The sequence below is a fragment of the Vanacampus margaritifer genome, chromosome 17 (genome assembly GCF_051991255.1).
Source record: "Vanacampus margaritifer isolate UIUO_Vmar chromosome 17, RoL_Vmar_1.0, whole genome shotgun sequence".
NCBI lineage: Eukaryota > Metazoa > Chordata > Actinopteri > Syngnathiformes > Syngnathidae > Vanacampus > Vanacampus margaritifer.
This window is the reverse complement of record NC_135448.1, coordinates 7,869,703-7,885,222: the sequence shown is the minus strand read 5'-3', so window position 1 is coordinate 7,885,222 and position 15,520 is coordinate 7,869,703. Positions and strand designations below refer to the sequence as shown.

Here is a 15,520-nt window from a genome sequence, read left to right as displayed (position 1 = left end):
AGGAGAAAATATTAGCACCACAATAAAAAATATATTAATAACGTTTTTCTTTTCATTTTTAACGTATAAAGAATTGACAGCTCTGTTTAAAAATTACAAGAAAAAATTGCACTGAGATTCCAGGGTCATCCGCATGTGTTAAGCTAAATTAAAAACTAAGCAAGTAAATAGTTCCCTAAAGTTTTCTTCTGTAAATAAAGTTTTCGAAAATTTTCAACATCACTTAATTTTATTTATTTTTTAAATTTTAAATAAAAAGTGTCAGCATCGTTTTTATAAAGTAAAATTTTTTAACATATCCGTAAATGAAAAGTTCCCTGTATCTCACTGAGCGGCAAATGCATGTGAATGCAGCTAATTGGGGTTTTCATCAGTGTTTGTGAAAGGTTTCAAAAGATCTTTGAAAAGAGCAGACAGTGAATAATTGTCTGAATAGGTTCAAAATAGTCAAAACTGTCTGTGAACATCTTACAAATCCTGATGAAAACCCTAAATTTGCTACGTTCGCAAGCCGCTCAGCTTTATCGGCCTTCAGTTTCGTAAAAAGGCCGATGCTGATATTTGTCAAAATGTCAAATATCGGCACCGATAATCAGCACGGCCGATAATCGGTCTATCCCTATTGCAAATTCATTTAAACGTATTTGCAAACATGTTCAAACGTACTTGTAGGTTAAATGCTAAAAATGTAATATTTTTTCCCATAATGCCACGATGTATTGCCTATTGAAGTTTTTAGCACGTAGCTACAAGTATGTTCGAACGTACTTTTACGTTTACAAATATTTAAGTGTATATAAACGTATTTGCAAATACGTTCGAACATATTTATTTGCCAGTCAAAAACGCTTACTTCACATCGGCAGTTCCAGACTTCCGTATATTCCAACTGTGACTTTGTTTTCACTAAATTAGATGTGAATTCATCCAACTTCCAAGTGGCAATTTGTTAAACAAAACAGTGGTCACTGCCCACTTTGTGTTACAATGTTAGATAAAGGATCCTTACCGACCTTCTATTGCTATTGATTCTGTGGCTCCAACACACAATTATAACATGCCACCACAACACGATACACTATTGGAAAGTTGTGGTCCTTTAATGGATTTCTGTGGGATGAGTTTGGATTTCTCCCAGACACAATGTATTTTTCCAGCATCACTCTTGCTTTTTCGTCCATCATTTGTTATACTCCTCTTCCCCTCTCATCTTGTGTTCATGCTATGCAGAGCACTGACAAATAATCGTGGTTTGAAAAATTAGCAGTTGAAGCTGGTTGGTTTTGTCAGAGAGGAAATTGACCCTCACAGTTGAAGTCAAGCAGGCCTGATGAATGAAAACCTGCGCAGTCCTTGTCATTTAAGTATTTGTCAAAAACATCAAAATGTTGACATTCATGCGTCACCTTGAACTGCTCAAATTAATCAACATTGAGAATGCTTGAGAATGATTTTAGAAATTAGAAATCACAAGGTTAAATGCCCAAAATGTAAATTTATGCAAAACTGAGCAATAACCGAATTTTTCCTTACGATCTATATCTGCAGTTTCATAACAGGATTATGACAAACAGTGTGGTCAATATTTTAGACTCAACAGCATTCATGTGCATCCACTTCATTTGATTACATGGCTTGGTCTGCTACTTTTCCTTGCAACTCGGACTGTATCCTTTTTTTTTTTTTTAAAACAACATTCTTGTTGCATTATTGTTATTTTCATTGCCAGTTGGTGTTCATTAACTTGCTTGCTCCCTGTGCGGTTGTACAGAATAGAAAAAAAAAGACGCCTTACAGTTGTAGAAAATGGCAAAAAAGTAGTTATGTCTTTTACTGTAACTACACCATAAGGTTACTTAGTATCCCTAACTATCATTACAGAGCAAAGAGTTAAAATAAGGCCGAGCTTCTCATAATGAGCTGCAATTGAATGAACAAATGAGTCATATCCACACATATGGAATTATAGCGCACTAATCAGCTGCTATTTAAAAACAATATATTTTTTCATTAGTAGCAGTATTGCATTAGTGACAGAGCTTTCAGGTTTGTTAGAGATTTATTTTTAAATCAGGGATGATAGTAAGAGAGAATGTGTGTGAACAGCGTTGATTAACACAAAGGAGTGTTCATCTATTGACGCTACAAGAAGAAAAAGTGGAATGTATTTTGAGAATAATATCTTTAAATTGGGTGGTAGTACTACAACTAATATGTCACGACAAAGTCAGAGTTTTGCAATCATATTTGGATTATTATGGGACTAGGTTACATTAAAAGCATAAAAATAACTGCATAAAGATGATGATGATGATGATACAGGACTACAGCAACAGCATAGCAGCTGCCAATATTTTCGTCATAAGGGACATAGTAACTACATTATACTAGACAAACGAAGAGTTGCTAATACAGGACCATAGCAGCTGCCAATATTGTCATCATAACGGACATAGTAACTGCATTAGACTAGACAAACGGAGAGTGGCTAATACAGGACCAGTGCAACTGCATAGCAACTGACAACATTATTATCATAAGCAACATAGTACTGTATAAGGCTAAACAAACTAAGAGTGGCTAATGCATCATCATCAAACATCATCACAATGGACACAATAACTACATAAGAGTAGACAAAGGAAGAGTGGCTAATACAGGACAATAGCAACAGCATAGCAGCTGCCAACATTTTCATCATAAGGCAAGTAGTAACTGCGTAAGACTAGACAAACTAAGAGTGGCAAATACATCATCAACATCAAAAGGAACATAGTAATCATTGTTATACAAATGTTACAAGGAACATAGCAACTGGATAAGCAGAAGAAAAGGGATGTCTGGATGGACTTTTGATTTATAACTACTGGTTGTCAGAACATTCCCACTTTTTGTGAAAACATTACATCTTTATCCCCCACCTCCCACCTCAGAATTTTGCACGTTTTTTTTTTCCTTTTTCAATGTGGCCCTAATAGTTTTTTGTCGTATTTCAATCCATACATAATATTTCTAGGCTGGAAATCATCAAGACAAGAACAGCTAAGGGTGCTCGATGCTGTGGTTCTACGTAATTCAGAGGCTTGCTTGTTAGCCTAAATTATTGTGGCATCTGCTTACACTCACATAGGTAACAAAGGACCTAATCGCTGACTAACTAGCCTACTTATTACGGCAAACTCCGCCGCAAGACTTTTGCAATAGCGCACAATCCTCTATACGAACATAAGAGCTTGATTAAATAATGATTTTTACACAATTACAACAGTGAAGCAGAGTAATATAAATCAGTTGCAATGTTGGCGTGTACTTGAAAAAGAACTAGATAAACAAAATTTCTACTTAAGACACCTTTGCATGTAACCTTTGCATGTAAATGAATCCTCATTTGCTTTCTCAGGCAATTAGACATTGGCATAATAGTTAAAGCAAGCTCTGCTGCCATAATGTACGATATGTGCAGCTTTGTTTTTATGCAGCAGACTCTCATGAGAATTCTGTGAGATATACATCAAGTCCTTCACATTAATTAGTTGAAAAATGACAATTTGCATGAACTGCAAACCTTGTTTTTAGTTATGGAATACTAAGAAAGTAATACGACCTTTGCCCATTGTTTGTTATGTCTACCATATTTCTGGCATGGGCTGCTACTACAGCTAAGTGTTATTGTTTATGATTTTTATATTAATTTCTTTCCTGACAATTCCTCGTGCCTTCTTCATACCATAACTTTATTTTTCTTCATTAGGGAGGGCTTTGATGAGACTGACAGACCGAAAGTTGGAGAGAATGGGCATCATGCAGGAAGCCGAGAGGCAGAATATCCTGCAGCAGGTCCTGCAGCTCCGTGTCCGGGAGGAAGTTCGGACCCTTCAACTCCTCACACAAGGTCCACTTTTCATTTAAATATCCTTTCGAATGTTTACAAACACTAAAGTCACCTAAAATGTTTTAATGCAATCTCATGTATCATTCATAAATCTGCTCACTCAAGCTTCTAAATGGAACACAGGCAATATTTGGCTACTCCCAGGAAGACATCAAACATTTTCCTAACTACTGTATTCACATAATAGAGCTGCATTTATACACTTGCCATCTGTAGTCATGGTAGTAGCTGCATGTTGTAAAGCCCACAGGAGGTGATTAATCAAAATGGTTACGAAACCACAAACGGTCTCCTTTCATAGCTTTTTGGTGGAAAATGATCAGAGGCTTGTGTAATTGGTACATATGAGTGTGCCGAGTTCTGAAATCTTGTCAAGGGGTTTCTTGATTTTGTCAGAGTCCATAGCTGCACTTGAGATTTAAGTTTACGTTGCATTCTTAGTAAGAATTTCTTACATTGGAGGCTACGGATTTGAGGCACAGCTCTGCGAATTGAGAGGTGTCTCGTCATCTTGTCAGTTAGTGTATGCGTAACAATGGGCAGGATCATCAAGACAATAAAAGCATTTTAACTTGTTGGGAAATCAATTCGGTGGGCATCAGAGGATTAAGTCTGAGTATGTTTTGCTTCTCCGTTGGCTTTATATGATGTTGCAAATAGAGAGGTGTCTGGTCATCTCGCCAGTTAGTGTATGCGTAACAATGGGCAGGATCATCAAGACAATAAAACCATTTTAACTTGTGGAGAAATCTGTTCAGTGGGCATCAGAGGATTAAGTCTGAGTATGTTTTTCTTCTCCGTTGGCTTTCTATGACGTTGCAAATAGAGAGGTGTCTGGTCATCTCGCCAGTTAGTGTATGCGTAACAATGGGCAGGATCATCATGACAATAAAACCATTTTAACTTGTTGGGAAATCAATTTGGTGGGCATCAGAGGATTAAGTCTGAGTATGTTTTGCTTCTCTGTTGGCTTTCTATGATGTTGCAAATAGAGAGGTGTCTGGTCATCTCGCCAGTTAGTGTATGCGTAACAATGGACAGGATCATCAAGACATTAAAAGCATTTTAACTTGTGGAGAAATCAGTTCAGTGGGCATCAGAGGATTAAGTCTGAGTATGTTTTTCTTGTCCGTTGGCTTTCTATGACGTTGCAAATAGAGAGGTGTCTGGTCATCTCGCCAGTTAGTGTATGCGTAACAATGGACATGATCATCATGACAATAAAACCATTTTAACTTGTTGGGAAATCAATTTGGTGGGCATCAGAGGATTAAGTCTGAGTATGTTTTGCTTCTCCGTTGGCTTTCTATAACGTTGCAAATAGAGAGGTGTCTGGTCATCTCGCCAGTTAGTGTATGCGTAACAATGGACAGGATCATCATGACAATAAAACCATTTTAACTTGTTGGGAAATCAATTCTGTGGGCATCAGAGGATTAAGTCTGAGTATGTTTTGCTTCTCCGTTGGCTTTATATAACGTTGCAAATAGAGAGGTGTCTGGTCATCTCGCCAGTTAGTGTATGCGTAACAATGGACAGGTCCTTTCTCGGGTTTCCTGACGGCCTCACGACTCTGGCTGAAAGTGTTCGGTTTAGGGAAATGGTATGGGATTTTTTTTTTTTATATAGGTTTTAGGTGAACTAATGAATGCACGCACGCACGCACGCACATACACATATTCACCCACTTACAAAAAAAAATAAAAAATACAAAAAATGTATATATATATAAAAATATATATTAAAAAAAAGGAGAGCAATGATGATGACATGTCAAATCGGTAAAATTACCGAATGATCAATACAGAGCTCTCCAGAAAAAAAAAAGAAAAAAGTCTGAGTATGTTTTGCTTCTCCGTTGGCTTTCTAGAACTTTTTTTTAACCACTTATATAAAAATGAAGGTCAAGGCTTTGAAATAATTTATTAAGACAAGAAGGAGAATACTGTATTTACTGCTTGATACATATTAAGAAAATAGGTTTCTTCAAATTACTACCACCATTTTCAAGTCATTGTACCAAATGAACCCACAAATTCATATTCTTGACTTTACATCCTTGCTTTGCTAGAATTATTCTGTCTTCCACACAATATATTTCTTCAGTTCATGCGTCATTCTCAGAGTTTCGTTTTTCCATTCCTGCCCCTCACGTTCTTGCTGTCACCTTGTGGTTCTCTGATTTCTGTGGCTTCTCCTCTCCAATTCCGTAAGCTGCCCTCTTCTATTACCTTTACTAGTGGCTGCTTACTTCACCACTACTTCCATCACATCGAGCACACTTAGAAAACAGAACTGAACATCCAGGGGTGAAAAACAAATTCTAAGAAGCTAGTCAAAATCAATATTCTTGAAAGAAATACAGAGTTTTGTTCTGGTCACTGCGCTGTAAATTTATAGAAAGTGTGCAAAATCAGATGACTTTGCAACCTCAGGTAGAATTACAATATGCATTGTTTTCATTTAAAGAACTACTGTGCGTAAAGCACATCCCCAGGTGTAATGGGAATCCATTAAATCGTATGTTTTGAAACATTTCTTGGGCTTTTTTTTTTGAGAGAGAGAGAAGTAGGTATGAGAAAAAGCGCTGTATTTTCCATGCCCAGGGCACACACGCCTTGAGCAGTTGCTTGAGGCAAAAAGAGTTGTAGCCGCTTGGGATCTGAACTAGAGAGAAGGGAAATGAGATGACGGTGGGGGGTGGTGATGAGGCATCAGGGAGGGGGGGAAGGAGGTGAGAGGACAGATGAGTGAGAAGATGAGAGGAAAACAGGAAGGCGGGATGAAAATGCATGTCAGGTAGAAAGGTAAGTGGCAAGGTAAGGAACCTATATTGGATTTTGAAGAAAATTTCAGTTTCAGGTTACATTTTTTTGCCACACTTTTCAAAGCGAAACAAGACCAACCAGGACCATCATTTATATGTTTGCAATATCACAATGAGTCCTACTTGATGTTTTCTTGTCATCAAAACATTTTTCGTAATTGACATCATTGATCCACAATCAAAGTTGCATTATTGACTGAACTTTGAAAGTGTCTGAGACAAGATGACTACGCGCAGAATCTTTTTTTTTCCCAGCATAGTTTTTCCACATTAATGTTTATGATCATCATGAAACAAATTTAAATATCAATCAAAGATAACCGAAGTAAATCAAATTCAGTTTTTAAATAGTGATTTTAATATATTATAGGGAAACAAAATATTCAAAGCAACTACTTGAGTTGCCCCTAAACCTGTTAACTGGTTGGGGCACTTTCAAGTGTTTTCTATACTGCCAATGAGTCTTTCACATCTCTGTGGAGGTGTTTTGGCCCACTCTTCATTGCAGAATTGCTTACCTAAGCAACACTGGATGTTTTTTTAGCATGAACGGCTTTTTTAAGGTAATGCTACAGCTTTTCAATCTGATTCAAATGCGGACTTGACCAGGCCACGCCAATACCTTCCTTTTTTATTTCAAGCCATTCAGAAGTTGACTCGCTGGGGTGTTTTGGATCGTTGTTCCGCTGATGTAAGAAACAGAATTCATAGTTCCATTAGTCATAGTAAGTCGTCCTGGGCCTGAAGAAGTGAAGCAGCCCCCAACCATCATACTACCACTAGCATGTTTGAGTGTAGGTATTATATACTTACAAGAAATACTCTCCTAAAAGTCTTAAGAATCATTCATATGTTGTTGTTATTTTCTTGTACAATTAAGATGAGCCGTTATGTTTTTCGGTTAGCGATGGTTGTTTTCCTGAAATTCTTAACTGAGTTGAGAGAGGTCAGCAGTTCTTGAGATGTTCTCCTGAGTTGCTTTGTGACCTTCTGGATGGGTCGTCGTTGTGCTCTTTGGTCATTTCTGTATGCCATCCACTCCTGGGAAGGTTCACTGTGTTTGTTTTCCCATTTGTAAATAAAGCCTCGCACTCTCTATGGTTTACTGGAGTTTTAAGGTTTTAGGAATGGCTTCGTAACCCTTTCCAGACTGATGAATACCAATTACTTTGTCATCTGTTCGTGTACATCTGGATCGTGGCATGTATTTATTTATTTATGTATTGGCGGAGCATTTTGAGATCTTTTAGCTGGCTTCATTTGGTCCGACAGGTTCTACTTAACTCACTTATTTAACTCACTAATTCACTCCCAGCCATTTTCACTGAAGCAACCTCCTTTGCTCCTGGCTGTTTTACTGGATTTTGATTGATTTTGCAAGGCCCATGAAATATTGTGTTCTATTGCTATAAAAACATGGAACCTACCAAAAGAAAGATTAGAGTCTCTTCTTTCATCAGGAAAAAAAGTATATTTCTATCTGCTTCCGTTTTGCAGCAATTAGCATTAGAACATATCTAAGTTTCATCATTATTTACAAATCTGTTTAAAACTGTGGGGAAAACTGCTTTTTGCAACATGGCCCTGGTTAATCTCATACTCTGCTTCCATCTTCTGGCCGTTTTTGTAATACTACCATTTCTTCAAGCATTCTCTTAAGTTCAGAGGCTGCACAAAGCCTTCTGTATGCAAAAAAAAAACACACACACACACATAAAAAACGGACACTGGTAATATTTAAAATAGAACGTATTTATACGTTTTTGGAATCAAATTAATTAAGTGAATTTTTGTTTTAACACGTCCGGAGGTAATAAGGCCCAGGTGTGGTCAGTGAAAATGAACTCAGCTTTCCCAAAAATGTGATTAGCCATGGTTTAACAATGGCGACCAAGCAATTTATCACACGGGGCCTGGTAGCTTTGAATATTTTTTTGCCTTAGTAGAAAAAAATCACCAGCATTTTGGACTAAGGCATGTGCTAGTATATCTACTGAAAAGAGGTGTGCATTTAAATGTCAGTCTGTGTGCCCACAAAAATAAGTAACTTACACAAACAAAAGGTTTAAAAAAAAGAAGAAGGTCATATTGATAGAGAAAAATAGCTGATGATGAGGACAGACACATCTATTATCTATCATGACATAAGGGCACGAGAACAGGCGGATAGAGGGAAAAAAATGAGAAAATTAGGTGTTGTAATTACTGCTGTGTACCCAGACAGAGCTGGCTAGTCGGACAGTGATTAACCTTTAAGGGTTACTGGGCCATGGGAGGGGAATAATTAGATTTCCCCATGTTCCCATGTCAGTGCTATTCGAAGGCAACACAGACAGCAGACTTGTAATGATCGTCTGTGAGACTACAATGATTTGAGACAGGCCAAACAAACTCACAACAGCAGCAGACTCTGAGTTTTATGTTAATGGTTATAATCAGCATGGGCAAAGATGTGTTGACGTGGCACCCATACTAAATTAGAATAATTTTTATTAAATTTGAGTGGGTATGTCTGACTGAAAATGACACAAAATAGTGGTAGAGTTGTATAAGACCTTCTATTTAGACATTTTTTTAAATGCTATAGGTTTTACACTGTTTTTGACAAAAAATAAAATGTTCAATGTCTGACAACAAGCATATTAGATGTTCTAAATTCATTGACGATTGCACTGCTCGAGATTACTTGACGTTAACAGAATCCTTCAAAATGCTGTTAAAGAATTTTGAAGTTAAAACAATTTTAAAAACTCTGCTCTTGAGTAGTCACCGATATCGATACCACTAGTGATTTCAAGACATAAAATTTCCCCCCCAAAAAACTGACAGATCATTTTAAAGAAAGACTTATCTATCCCAATGCAAAAATGTTCATTAAAATAGCATGAAATTAACTAATTTGCTCCCCAAAACTTATTTTAAATTATTAAATGTTTTATGTCTCCCAAAGACGTATTTATACGTTTGTTTAATTTTAATTTTATTTTTTATGTTAGAGCATACAGCAGGCTTTGATGCAGCCTCTCAACTGCAGAGAACGGTTGAAGAAATGGTAATTATTACAAAAACGGCCAGGAGAGCAAAATAAATCAACAAGGGCCATGTTGAAAAAAGCTAATCTACTCACAGTTTTAAACAGATTTGTGAATAATGATGAAACTTAGCTATATTCTAATGCTAATTGCTGCAAAACCGAAACAGATAGAAACATACTTTTTTTGCTGATGAAAGAAGAGACTCTAATCTTTCTTTTGGTAGGTTCCATGTTTTTATAGCAATAGAACACAATATTTTGTGCTTATTCATGTGATAACTTATTGTACAATTTTCCCAACAGCCTTACAAAATCAAAATCCATTAAAACAGCCGTGAGCGAAGGGGTTGCTTCAGTGAAAATGGCTGGGAGTGAATGAGTTAATGGCAATTTTTTTTCTTCTTCTATTTTCTAATTTCTCGTTCCTGATCGTAAAACGGCCACAAGATTCGAGAGTATCAATACCTAGATATCGGTACCTGCCAATCTCTTTAATTTAAGAACAAATAAAATGTTAACTAATGTAAATCATTTAAGGACTCAGCCCTAGCCAACGTTAATTTTCATTAGCCAGTAGGCCGCTAGGGTAATAGTTTTGGTTTTAACTGTACATAGAATGAACTTTCAAGTCTCCGAAGTGCTTGAAATTATTTTCGGGTAAATCTCCCCTCCTCAAACGCTAAGGTTTGGTTGTGCACGACAGTACTCCTACAATCAAGTACTAAAATATAATTTTAAAATATTGGTGTTTACAAATTTACTTTAAGTATATTAAAAAATATATGTTAAAAGTAGAGCTGTCAAACGATTACATTTTTAAATCAGATTATTTACGTCATTTTGATTAATCGCTTATTAAAATGTTTTTTTTATCAAAAAATTTTGCCCGCCAAATTTGAAGAGCACCTGTTGTGTGTTAATTCTTTCAACATTTAATCTTATGAGGACATCTTCAAAAAATTTTGATCCACTGCACATTGTCATCCTCCTCTTTTTCTAATCAATTAATTACTTGCATAGTTTAAAATGACCCCAATATTTTGACATGAGCAAATATTCTGTATGCCATACATAAACATTTAATAAATGCTTTACTTTAAAGCTTGTGGTTATGTTTATTGCTCAAACACAACCTGTGCTACGTGTTTAACGTAACCATCCACTGTCAAGCTAAAGGATCATCTGTGGTCACAATTAATTGTGCGATTAATCTGCGTTAATACATGACTAATGCGATACTTTTTTGTTAATAATTAATTAGTTAACGCTTAAACTTTGACAGCACTAGTTAAATGCAGCCTAGCTCAGCTAAGCGGTGTTATTATAATAATTTTTCACAGAATAGCAATACAGGGCTACTGAAGTGGTCCTTGGGGGCAATCTGGTGCCCGTGGGGACCATGTTGGTGACCCCGATATGAAAATATAACCTCTGTCATTTAATGATATGAATGTTGCATTTTCAAAACTTTTCAGATAACTGCACTATGCACTCAGGAAATGAAAAGATAGTACCATCATAATAAAACCAATTTCAACAAAGCAAATACAAGAATGGAGAAAAAAATTGTAATAACAAGAATCGATAGGTAACAAAAAGCAATAAACCCGTGTCTCCTGAGAAAACATGATACATTTTCTGTCTGGCCAATTCAGTTTTTCCTCTCACAGGTGTGATTTTCCTAGATAGACCCACAAGTTGTACAGTTTATATTAAGCTTGTATCTATTGAAACAAACAGCAATATTCCTTCACCTGAGACAAGATGTCAAGGGGAAATGGAAGTGAGTTATAGATTTACATCAAACGTCAGACAGGTCTGAGACAAAGGAACATGATGAATTATTGTGTTTGTTTTGTCACAGGGGTTTTAACGCGTTTCAAAAGAGTGTGTGCACTGCAAAGCCCTTTCATGGCTACATGGACTCGCTCTTAATTAGCTGCAATGCAAAGATGGGAAGTTGCATTTCTTTACTCGTAAAAAGAAATCCAATTTTCAACTTTTTCTGCGTTCAATTTCATGCTCGGCACCATTATGGCGTTTGTAACCCCATGCTAATAAATATGCTATTAACTGACTTGTGAAATCATCACTCTCAAAAGCGACTTGAATTACACAGCTGACGGCGCCCCATGAAAGTGGTTTTCAGAGTATGCCGCACTAATCTGCGCATGTAGACACGGCCAGAGTGTTTATGCTTCATTTACTCGAACAAAGACTCATTAAGAGTGACAGAGACAAATGTGAAAGAAATCACACACAGATTCCTTTCCATATTCTTAAATGTGATCGGTCACCACGACCTACTTTATTTATTCTTTTATGGCGGTGAAAAATTTGTGTTGTATTCATCCAGGAAGAGGTTTGGATGCCAATTGAACGAAAGCGTAAAATCAAAATCAGTTCCAAAGAAATTTAAGATCTCGGTCAGTTACCATAGTAACAGAGTCCATGAACCTAACCTGGTCGGGAGCAGATTTGTCACAATGAGCCTCAAGGTTTTCCTTTTCCTTTTTTCCTTTGAGTCACATTTAAAAGTTCCGCTGTGGCATGTTTTTGCGTAAATACGCCAATAGTCTATTGTGTAAAGTCCACTTTTGTCACGAACATGGCATGTCCTTTTGACAATGAACCTATTGATGAATGTGCTGCATTATTGCACAGGGAATTAAATATTCGAGATTGTTATCAGACTGCGCATCGATATTCTGGCATTTCCGGACAGTTATATTTTTGAGCGGTTCCGTTTCACATCACAGACCATCATCTACATATACAACTTAATCCGTCCTTACATTTGCATCATTACCGGCGCCGTAGTCATGCACTCACATCACAGCATATATTGTGTGTTGTGCTCTGTTTTTTTCTATTGACTAAATGAAATGAATGAGTGAGTTACCATTCAACAGGTTTCCCCTGTAATCAAATATTATTGTTATAGCAAAGGACTACATTTAAATTTATGCAGTGACGCGACACCCAAGCAGCAACGTTCTCCCACGCCGCCTTCCTCAATGGGGAGCTGCTGCGGTCTTGCACTTTTTTTTTCTAAAGACATGTTCAAATTCGCCTTACGATCGCATTTAGACTGCTTCCCCGTTACCATGGTGACTCAATAATTCAGGCTCCATTGATGTGGTCTTTTTAGTGTAGCGGTAACTCCAGGTGAAACTATTCTGCGTTAAAGTTAAGTACCACCGATTGTCACACCCACCTAAGTGGGGCGAATATCTTCGCATTTGACCCATCCACTGAGGGAGTGGTGAGCAGCAGCAGTAACCACGCTCCGGAATCATTTGGTGATCTAACCCCCCCCCCCAATTCCAACCCTTAATGCTGCGTGTCAAGTGGGGAGGCAAATGGGTCCCATTTTTATGGCCTTTGGTATGACCTGGCCGGGGACTGAACCCACAACCTTCCAGTCTCAGGTCGGACACTCTACCACTGGGCCACTGAGCTGACTGATTCTTGATAAAACGACCTCAAATCAGCTGTCCTGGAATCGAAAACGCAGAGTGTTCTCTCAGTGTATGTCAACTCGCTGTTCAGGGTTATTCTCAGTGTTTGTTGAGCTTTGTGAAATGGACCCTGGTGACTGGTGATTGTTATGACTTTAGCAGCTAAAGATGCTATCTTGGTCGACAGTTCAACAGCGCTAAACAAGACAATGCACTCACCATGATCCAACCTTTTCTTCTGGGTCAGATATTTGAACATTGTAACACTGGAAATGTGCTAATAGAAAAAAACAGCTTATTAGGCTAGTAGGAATACAATTCCCATAATTCTTAGACACAGAAGCAGAAAGTAGTTCAAGTTTCGGTATGACAAAAACATGACTAATAGCAATTAGATGCAAACATGAGAACGCAAAAGAAAATAGGAAGAAATTCCCTTTTAATTGGTTTAAAGTATGAATCGCACTGACAACTGTGTAATTGACATATGCATGACCCAAACAATTGGCTTGCTGATTAAATAAATGAGATGCTAGGACTGGACTTGGGTAAAAGAGGGACAAAACAACGGGGCTGGCGAAATCTGCCGGTACTCTGGTCTCAACGCTCAAAGCTGTGACTGTCACGATTAAAACGGGACATCTGGTCAGCCTTATAAATGATTTATTATATTGGATACCATAAATCACAATTGAAAACGATATTTAGGGCCATGCAATAAACACTAATCACCACTCAACTTTCCTCTGCCCTTATTTGGTATTTGGTATTGCCTTCTTTGTGTTTCCTTTCCGTTATCAGGTAGACATTATCAGTGAAAACAAACTGTACCACATACCTACAGGTCCATGCGTGACCAGCAGCGGCTATTAGCTAGTACACACGGTGGAGTGTCAAAGTAAATATTATTATAGAGACCAAACAGCGTTCAGAGGGGACTGACTATTTGAATTTCATCAGGTGCACACATGCATGACTCCTGATGAATGCTTATGTTGGTCTATGACTGCCTGATGTGTTTTGCATTTTTTTCTCCAGTTGTTATGAGGTGGAAATTATGATTCCAATGGCTGTAATCACTTTTTATTTTTGTAGCTCATTATTTGGAGACCTCGCCTTCATGATGACATCCATCTCATTTAAAGTTGAAAGATAAAAACAAATCTTATTCATAACAAACTTTTTTTTTTTCTTCAGGCTCAATTGATTATTTTTGAGTGATCATTATCCAAATTTAAAGACTAATGTCATACCTATACAGCGGTTATCTGGAAACAACAGAGGTCTATTCCTATGGCAGCAATGTAACACCAGATTTTTCGGATGTCAATTTCAGTCAACAGCATGTGGCAAAATGGCTGCCACCATGAGATGGATAAAAATAGGTGGACATATTTTTGTACAGGAAATTATTGAGTTGACATCCCTTTAACTAATTTTCTCCCAAAACGTACAAACACTTATTGTCATGGTCCCAAAAACGTATTTATACGTTTTTTGGGACCATGACAATATTTTTTTTTTTATATATTTTTTATGCTAGAGCATACAGAATGCTTTGATGCAGCCTCTGACCTGAAGAGGTCGCTTAAAGCAATGGTAATTATTACAAAAAAACGGCCAGCAGGTAGCAGCAGAGTATAAGGGATCAACCAGGCCCATTATAAAAAAAGCTAGTTTTAAACTGATTTGTTAATAATGATGAAACTTAGTTATATTCTAATGCTAATTGCTGCAAAATGGACACAAATACAAATATACTTTTCTTTTCCTGATGAAAAAAGAGACTGTAATCTTTATTTTGGTAGGTTCTATGTTTTTATAGCAATAGAACACAATATTCTGTGGGCCTTGCAAAATCAGTCAAAATCCAGTAAAACAGTCGGGAGCAAAGTGGGTTGCTTCAGTGAAAATGGCTGCGAGTGAATGAGTTAACTGTAAAGGCTAGTAACTGTAATGTTGATGTCCTCAATACATTTTTTTCATTAACCTATCAACATTCACAGACGACTTCTAATGGAAATAGCAATTGCTGTTGAGCAGAGGACAGAAACATAATAAGGACATCATTGAAACGTCATCTATTTCAGGCAGAAATTCCAATGTATCTTCTTTGCAAACTCAAAATCCACTCTGTTTTGCCCTGAAGTGGATTATACAGTATACAGTATGCTTTTCCTCTAAAGACTTTGCTGAAAAGACTCGAGGCTCTCTGTGTGACTTCTGTTCCTCCTTTGGGCTTTTCCACGAATCAGATGACTTGCGCCGGTGCGCGGCGATCCGAGAGCTCTCATTAGCCCAACTCT

At 37.2% G+C, this 15,520-nt stretch overlaps 1 protein-coding gene across 3 annotated transcripts in view; it reads left to right on the top strand.

Moving 5' to 3' along the window:
* The window catches only part of samd12 (sterile alpha motif domain containing 12), a 106,444-nt gene that overhangs the window by 39,727 nt on the left and 51,197 nt on the right, over positions 1 to 15,520 (top strand). For all 3 annotated transcript variants that reach the window (XM_077549407.1, XM_077549405.1, XM_077549406.1), the window contains one exon: positions 3,752 to 3,892. In XM_077549407.1, the coding sequence (XP_077405533.1) occupies positions 3,752 to 3,892 (141 nt within the window). The remainder of the gene's footprint in view (positions 1 to 3,751; positions 3,893 to 15,520) is intronic.